Raw genomic sequence first — 9,366 nt, forward strand, 5'->3', positions numbered from 1 at the left:
CCATAATGCACCGTGTGGTCTCCATCTTGAAGTGAGGAGAATTTACGTGCCTGTTGAAGGCACTGAGATTTATGATCGGACGCCACGCCCCAGACTTCTTCCGGACCAGAAACATTCTGGAGTGCACTCCGAGATAGGCACCTCCTCTACCGCGCCCCTTTGCCTGCATGGTCCCTACATCCTTCTGGAGCGCCCGAGCCTTTTCCGCATCCCCCGGAGGGGAAAAGAAAATTGGATGGGCGGCGAGGGGCGGATTTCGATGAAGGGGGACACCTCAACCCTCCCTGACCACCGACAAAGCCCAAGCATCTTCCGTGATATCCCGCCACTGCCGGAGAAAAACGGAGAGACCCCCTTTCCCCCCCCCCCCCCCCCACTCCACAGGAAGCCCCGGGTGGGGCAGATCGAGACCCTGCCAAGCCGGAGCCTAATCCTTTGGGACAGGAACAAGAGCTTGAGACGGGAAGACAGCCGTCCACCCGACCCGGCTCTTGGTCTGCCGCGGCCAAGGAGCTTAAGACGTCAGGAACCCTTCTTTTTACCCTTCCTACCCTTCCCCTTGTTGCCCTACACCTTATTAGGAAGCGCTGACCTCTGCGAGGCACTGGCATTCTTAGTTTGAAACCTCTTCACAAGAAGTGCTTCATGCCCTTCTGTACAGAAGGAAGCGCTCCTCCGAACAGGGTGGAGCCAGAGGAGGGGGCAGTCAACAAACGGGAGATGTAGGGTTCCTCAACCGGGCGGTTTTTCAATACTGAAAACCGCCTGGTCAACACGACGTTGGAGAGCAAGGAGACCTGCAAGGCCGCCGATGCTCTCAAAGCCGTGTTCAGGGCAGAGTTGACTCTGTCCTGTATGTCGTTTATATACGACAGAATCTGGATTGAGTCCAGCTGGTCCACCGATTTGCCGGACCAGGCCGCCAGCTCTCTCGATTCCAGCTTAGCTGGTTGAGAGGTTAGTTGCCCGTCATGCGTGGCAGAAGCCTGGTCAATATCCGAGCACCCCGGAGAAAGATGAACAACATCGTCTGACTGCCATGCCCGCGCCCTTAAAATCCATCTCCTCCTGGATAGGGACCGAACCCTCTGTGGGAGAAACAGGGGCCACCGGAGGAGCCGACTCAAGAGAGTGAGGCTCTTCCATACGGCGTTTAGACGCAGAGCGCCTAATCGCCGAGGCTGTAGGCTTGGGTCTAAGACCCGAAGCCGTCCCCTGGGACCTGGAGACCGACGGGTCTGAGCGGGAGACGGAAGTCCTAAAGTTTCAGAACGCCAGGATTCCACGAGGAAAAACCCAAAGGGTTAAACCCAAACCCCTGAGGGAATGGGAATGGTCCCGCGGACTCGGAGTCTGGGGCTGGCCGCCCTGTCCGGAAAAAACATGGATGGACCGCCACCCCCACCAGGTGGACACCCACACATGTACGGGCTAGGCCCGTAACTGCTGGGATACTGCTTTTACCCAAAACCATCCGCAGGCTGGCCAGGGCGGCCTAGTGTTGAATGCCCGAAGGCAACAGTATACCTTTAGCTCGGGGGAAACAACCCTGACAAGAAATCTTTGGCCCCATAACCAGCACTCGAAAGTACTTGTCCGGAGTCAAGGCGGCCCCAACCAACAACACCACCTGGCGCGCCGGGATCACTTTTGACCCTCGACTGCGCCGAGTCAGGGCAGGCTGTCACCCCCTACTCCAAGGCGCTCATGAACAGGGGGGACCACCCCCTGCTCGAGGGTGGAGCTCGACGAGACGAGAGCATCCCCGGCAGGAACGCCAAAAACACTTACCGGTTCAGAACCGGAGGCAGAGGACTTAAAAAGCTTACTTCCCTTAACGGAAGAAGAGAACGTATCCCTCTTCTGGCGGGAAGTTCGCCGGACAGGCATGGGAACTTTGGCAGCAGACTCCGTGTGCAAACGATGTTCACACGGCGAGGTCTGGTTGCAAGGTCGGCAAAGGGGACAGGCATCATGGGGGTCCCGTTCTCCATAGAAATGGGATCACCTATGCGCTGACCCCCGACGTAACCCGGCACTATCCATCATCGAAACAAAAAATCGTTACAACGAAAACAAGGACACGAAGTTTTCTAACAATAAAAAAACTACGAAGGAAAGTACAAAGCCTACCGCACGAAGCAAGAGTGCACTGCAAAAAAAGACAACGGTCGTACAAACCGGCCGATGAAGCAGCAAGAATCAACTTCACAATAATCCGAACGACGAGACACCTGGTCACGCACTCGAACACGTGGAGGAAAACACGGCCGGAAATACGGTCAAAATAAACAAATGACAATACTTAATTTCACAATATAAGTTGGGAGATGGGTTTATAGACTACGAAGAGAGTAACAATATACTCAAACAACAATAGCAGTACGAGGAGAAGGAGTAAAAAAAGCACTCAGCTCAGACACCTCCGCACTCATCGGCAGCCATAAAGGTAAGAGGAAGGGAGATCACTCTATGTACCTGTCGTGATGGCTCATGGATCGTAGGGAGGACGGGATTGTTTGAATCTTTTGTTGTTGGGATTCAAAGATGGGTGTAGGTACTGTATTTGCATACTAAAGTTATGGTAAATATTACTGAAATGAAATATACTTTCGTTTACATTTCAAAGTGATTAGTATTTGTCCTCTATGTTAAGGGGAAGAACGTATTTGATGTCTCAATATAACTCCGAATCTACATATTGACAATACCGATGAAATACGTATGACTGAAAGTTACCGCCATAATTACAAGTGGAAAGTATTGTAATAGTGTACCTATCTAAGAAATTGTATGTTTCCCCATAAGTAACTAAAAGTTGATAGATACTGCAAAATATGTTTTGCAACAGCTTCTTTCTTTATTGAGGCAAAGTTGTAGTGTTACCGTGGTTGGTATTATGACTGACCAGTGACGAACTATATGAATCACCATCACCCCTTCCAACCCGCACACTTAACACTCTTGGTATCTCGTCACCAGATCATTCTGCATTGCGAAACTATGTTTCAAAAAATCTCAAAATAAATTTATATTTGCATTAACCAAGTGTTAGTGGTATAATGTCTATTTTCTTCATTTTTTTCCAGGGCCGCTAAAATATTCAAGTGTCCGTCGTACGCATTCATGGTAATTAATTCTAAGAGAAGTGCCCACTAGAAAAGATATTGTGTCGTCCATTTTTACTACGACGTGTAGTAATATTAAAGACCGTTGGAAATATGATAAGGCTGACCAATCAAATTTGCACGAGAGTTTATATAACTAGTTACATTTACAAAAGATATTTCTCCAATTCATTACGTACCAACCTAAGTATGTAATAAAACCATATGTAGATAACTCTTTTGAACGACAGAAGACTATCCTCTGCTTACGTACGGCACGTTACGACTGAGTTTGGAAAAATACAAAGATCACTTAGCAGATCATTGACGTTAATTTTGCCACAAAACAACATAAACATTTCCAAGTCTACACTTCCGCTTTGTAAGTTGTGCTTGAATGTCAATGCCGATAAAAAGACGAATATGATGGATTGTAACCGCTGTGCTGGACATTTTTGTACCAGATGTCTCAATATGGATGATCGTAAATACGCAATTTTATCAAAATCGGATGCCATGTGGTTTTGCGGGCCCTGTAGAGAAGTTGTAGTAAAGAACATAATTACCGATAGAAAAATCGAGGAACGCTGCAAAGAAATAATGGAGAACTACGAAAATAGGATATCGGAACTAGAAAGATTACTAAACGAAAAATGTGATACAGAACAACTGAATAACGTGGTGAAAAGGGAGATAAGAACGAACATGGATGAAGTAATTTCAGAAATGAACGAGAGAAGATCCAGAGAAAAAAATCTAATAATATTCGGCATCCCGGAACAGCAAAATGAGAACGGAAAGGAAAGAATGAAGGCAGACAAAATAGTGCTACAGGAAGTGTTTGATTCTTGCGGTTGCAGAGGAATTTCGGTAGACAATTTGTTTGAGAAAGTCGTCAGGATCGGAAAAGTACCGCCACCGGAAGAAAATCAATCGGATCAGGAAACAAGAAGACCTATTCTAGTCAAACTGAAACCGGAGGTAAAGAAGAAAGTTATATTCAAGAACATAAAAGGATTGAAAAATCAGCAACAATTTTCAAAAGTCCAAATTCGGAACGATTTAACAAAATACGAAAGAGAGATGGAAAAGGAATTGAGGGCGGAAGCCAACAGAAGACAGATTGATGAAACGGAAAACTTTGTACATCGGGTTCGCGGGCCGCCATGGGCTAGACATATCGTCCGTCTTCCTGGAACCATATAGACAGCAAAATTGTGTTACTGTTTAATACGGATATATTTTACAATCTTTTTCATTTTCCTATAATTAGTATGATAGTACCCACAGACTAGATAGATCATTCTTCAAAGCAAATATTAGATATGGATATAGAGGCATAACATTTTGCCTGCATCCATAAATCACTTATCTTATCTTATTTTTTTCTTAATAGGATGATTACACTTACAACGAAAGATTATACCAAATTAGCCTTCCAAACTCCTTCTACCTTGTGGTACAATTTTCCATACAGGAGAGACCCTTCACCCCTTCCAACCTGCACCCTTAACCCTCTTGGTATCCCATCACCAGATTATTCTGCATTGCGAACACTGTTTGGCGACAGTTTCTCTCGTTATGGAGGGTAACAGATATAGTGATGTCTTGGTATATACATATGGTGGTAAACCATATATTGGCATAAGCTTACAGCCGTTAAAAGTGGAGGACGAGCGTTAAGCAGGAGAGATTCTTCTTGATAAAAAAAATGATAAACAAAATTACAAACATGTCTGTCTTTAACGGATAAAAGATATCACAAAATAGAGACTGTTTATGGACGTGCTATAACCAACTTGCCGCTAAATTACCCTCCAAATGATTATATCACTCGATGTATTGGAAATCAACTTACCAGTGTTAATGCATGTATATTGGACTGTCAGATATTTGTATGTTCCCCTACAGGGATCTCCGAAAACTGAGTTAGAGGCCGCGAGGACACACGTATCCCTTCCATCGCACGCTTCTCTCACCTTCACCATGGAAGACTTGGATTCACACTTTACATTCCACATTTTGAAATGTAAGCACACGAACCTCGATTTACGACCATATAAAGCCGATGTGATTTTTATTGTCTTCCCTGCGTCACACTTGATTGTCATCGTCTTCCCTTCACACTGCACTTCTGTACGAATCTTCACCTCTGAGAACAATGAAAATAGCAGTAATTTCACAAATTCAACATGATATACTACTAATATTTTGCTAAGGGGTAAAAGCTTTGAGGGTATTCCTAAACTATGATTATTGATTTTGTTCATAATAGGATTGTCTTTTGACTTAATGAAGTGTTCTATTTATTCATTGGCATAAAATGTGAAAATCTTGTTAATCGAAATCTTGTGCATTGCGAACTATGTTTGACGACAGTTTCTCTCGTTATTGAAGGTAACAGATAGAGTGATGTGTTGGTATACACATATAGTGGTAAACTATATTTTGGTATAAGCTTACAGCTGTTAAAAGTGGAGGACGAGCGTTAAGCAGGAGAGATTTTTCTTGACAAACAAAATGATAAACAAAATTACAAACATGTCTGTCTTTAACGGATAAAAGATATCACAAAATAGAGACTGTTTATGGACGTGCTATAACCAACTTGCCGCTAAATTACCCTCCAAATGATTATATCACTCGATGTATTGGAAATCAACTTACCAGTGTTAATGCATGTATATTGGACTGTCAGATATTTGTATGTTCCCCTACAGGGATCTCCGAAAACTGAGTTAGAGGCCGCGAGGACGCACGTATCCCTTCCATCGCACGCTTCTCTCACCTTCACCATGGAAGACTTGGATTCACACTTTACATTCCACATTTTGAAATGTAAGCACACGAACCTCGATTTACGACCATATAAAGCCGATGTGATTTTTATTGTCTTCCCTGCGTCACACTTGATAGTCATCGTCTTCCCTTCACACTGCACTTCTGTACGAATCTTCACCTCTGAGAACAATGAAAATAGCAGTAATTTCACAAATTCAACATGATATACTACTAATATTTTGCTAAGGGGTAAAAGCTTTGAGGGTATTCCTAAACTATGATTATTGATTTTGTTCATAATAGGATTGTCTTTTGACTTAATGAAGTGTTCTATTTATTCATTGGCATAAAATGTGAAAATCTTGTTAATCGAAATCTTGTGCATTGCGAACTATGTTTGACGACAGTTTCTCTCGTTATTGAAGGTAACAGATAGAGTGATGTGTTGGTATACACATATAGTGGTAAACTATATTTTGGTATAAGCTTACAGCTGTTAAAAGTGGAGGACGAGCGTTAAGCAGGAGAGATTTTTCTTGACAAACAAAATGATAAACAAAATTACAAACATGTCTGTCTTTAACGGATTAAAGATATCACAAAATAGATACTGTTTATGGACATACTATAACCATATGTAGATACCTATTTTGAACGACAGAACACTATCCTCTGCTTACGCACGGCACGTTACGATTGAGTATGGAAAAATACAAAGATCACTCAGCAGATCACTGACGTAAATTTTGTCACAAAAAACATAAACATTTTTTTGTGAAATCATTATTACACTTACAACTATCAAAACCCAAACGCTGTACTCTGAGAAACAGATCACCAAGCCTTAAACAATTAAACAGTTCAACATCTCTTAAAACAAGTGAAAAGTTTACTGTCAAGTTTTATCATCAATTATTTCTTGCTTTGACGATATGCTAACTTAATTTTGGAATCCCTGTTGTAACAAGAAAAATATGTGTAGGCTAATCTTGTCAAAGACAATGTTTCATTATTTTGCAATATAAGAGATAGAAGCGAGATATCCATTTAGCTACGAAGATTATTTTTGATTATCTAGCCTGAAGTTTCCCCATTTATGCTACAGGTCCTATATCATCGATTTCACTTATTTTTTTAAAATAAATAAAGGTATCAGAGAAAAAGTATTCACTATTATCTAACATTATTCTACTTAATATCCTAATTATAGTAGAAATTACCCTGATCATACTCACTTTTAATATGGCCATCAGCTTTTGAAATACCTGGAAAGACATGTTGACATATTGATAAAATTTAATTTGGCATACACCTTGCAAAACAAACATTTGAAATAGTGATACCAATAACAGTTTTTAAAACTCGATTTTCTATCTAAAAGTAGTATTTAATCAATATATTTTAATACTAACTGAAACCATAATTTTTCAATATATAAATGACATCACACAGCAAAATATATACGAATTACTTAGTATTGATTGCTCTATTGATAACCATCATTCTCTAGAATTATTAGTTGCTCATAAGTTTCTCAAAATGTAAATAACAATATATCATCCGAAGAATCAGCGAGTTGTAAAATTGTTTTCGCAAATGTGTTTGACAGAAGCGAGTTAATGTTAATGTTAACTGAAGATAAATTACAAAGCACATACATACTCAAGAGAACAGCGATAAGGTAAATATAACATATCGGAGCCATAATCGGCCTAAAAAGCATTTCAGAAATAGAATATTATTTATTCCTTCAAAGCTTTTATACTCAATTCAAATACAGCATATGTTAATTTCTCCACATGTGTCGATCAATAAAAAAACAAATAAAAAGACAAACTCGTAATTTTATACGTGCCTTGAAATTGTATTACGCAAAGGTGCAACTCGAAGTATATGATGAAAATCATTAAATAAGAATCCATATAAAAATAATGCTATTTTATGATAATGACCAGAACAACTGTACAACAACGGATACGAGCACAGCTTGACCAAAGTAGATGATCTCACCACATGGGAACATAGAATAAGGTTTACTTGTCGAAATATAGGCTATTTAATTTTCCATTCGAAGTAAGAGTTGCCTCCCTTTACGAAAAGTCCTTTGTAAGTTTCACTTTTTTAATATTAATAAATCACAGATGATGATCAATACCTATATCTTCAAAGTATGCTATCAATATTTTAATGGGTATTATAATCATTATTATGTATATTGCAAGACATTTCTTCATTGTTAAATAAATGGTGAAACTAAGCTAATATACTAGTACCCTCCGTTCTGGAAAAGTGTCTTTTTGACTGATTTGCATGGACCTTGAAACAGGCGTGGTGGGAAAGATAGGACCATTGTGTACATGTTTCCACTCGAATAATTACAAAAAAGAAAATTTTGATATGATGCATATGTTATACAGGCATGGGCTAAAATGCATTTAACAGATAATAAGTGTTTTCTTCTAAATTTTCAATAAACCCGGAGAAGTTAGACATTTCAGATATAGTAATACATGAATACTAGTTAGCTTGAAATAATAATAGTTATAACAATAAAATGGTCGATAAAATTGTAACTTGCAAATCTTTAAAACCTTGCAAAATGGCATACATGAAATCGTCAAATATACTGGTACTATTGGTTAAAGCAACAAACTTAAACCCTTGAATAATTGGTCGGTTGAACTTTTATCGAAGTACGGCATTATAGCTTCAGACCTGTTGATTTGATTAAGAGAAATCTCTATCACCAATTTATTTTGATTTTCAAGCTCATATTGCTGAATCGGTCGAGAAGGGAGATCATTCTTGATGTTATACTTGACCAAATATTCCATTATTTCCTTACAGCTTAGGTGTACTGCATGAGTAGATTTGTGCGTTTTTGTTGAGCATACTTATTTGATTATGATACAGATACAGATGCTCCTGTCGGGGCTATATGTGGACCATTCCAGAGGATGTTTGCCGTGAGAAAATCACGACCGACTATGGCAACATGCTCTCGAGCATTGTCTTGCTGGAAAATTAGATCACGACGTTTGAGGAGTGGAAAGATATGTCGTCGGAGGATCTAGCCTCTGTATCGAACGTTATTGGGGTTTGGATCCAGGACACTTATGGATGATTTTTAGTCAATGGGAGATGCCTCTCCAAACCTTTGCAGCAGCCCCATAAAATCTATCGCGTTCAACCACGCACGCGTCGGCGAAACGCTCACCGCGTCTGCGATATACCTTTTCCGCCGCCGCATCACAACCCTATTCGGGCCATGTTTGCGCATCAATGCGATAGCAGTTTGACTACGACCATTCATCAACATCGCAATTGCTCAACCCATCTTTTATTGCGTTAAGCGTGGCATCTCGGTCAATGTTGAAATCAAAATACCAACTTGAAAATTAATGTGGCTGACCTTGGCTTGATCACGCCGCATGATTTGGACTTAAGAAGCTCACAAAGTCAGACAATGACTTTGCCA

General features: G+C 40.6%; 1 protein-coding gene across 1 annotated transcript; it reads right to left on the minus strand.

Annotated features, from left to right (window-relative positions):
* Positions 1 to 4,407: 4,407 nt before the first annotated feature.
* LOC132550774 (L-rhamnose-binding lectin CSL3-like) lies at positions 4,408 to 6,027 on the minus strand. The gene is made up of 3 exons (XM_060214861.1): positions 5,775 to 6,027; positions 4,966 to 5,259; positions 4,408 to 4,412 (listed from the first exon to the last, which is right to left on the minus strand). The coding sequence occupies exons 1-3, from the start codon at positions 6,025 to 6,027 to the stop codon at positions 4,408 to 4,410; spliced, it is 552 nt and encodes a 183-aa protein (XP_060070844.1).
* Positions 6,028 to 9,366: the final 3,339 nt, after the last annotated feature.

The sequence above is a fragment of the Ylistrum balloti genome, unplaced genomic scaffold, assembly GCF_031769215.1.
Source record: "Ylistrum balloti isolate Yb309-2 unplaced genomic scaffold, AGI_CSIRO_Ybal_v1 Utg370148, whole genome shotgun sequence".
NCBI classification, from domain to species: domain Eukaryota; kingdom Metazoa; phylum Mollusca; class Bivalvia; order Pectinida; family Pectinidae; genus Ylistrum; species Ylistrum balloti.

Bases quoted from the DNA above. Each gene is read 5' to 3' on its own strand.
- LOC132550774 (XM_060214861.1), bottom strand. From the start codon at position 6,027: ATGACTATCAAGTGTGACGCAGGGAAGACAATAAAAATCACATCGGCT. The intron at 5,260-5,774 runs GTAAGTTGATTT...CATTGTTCTCAG, and splicing joins ATATACATGCATTAACACTG to AGGTGAAGATTCGTACAGAA.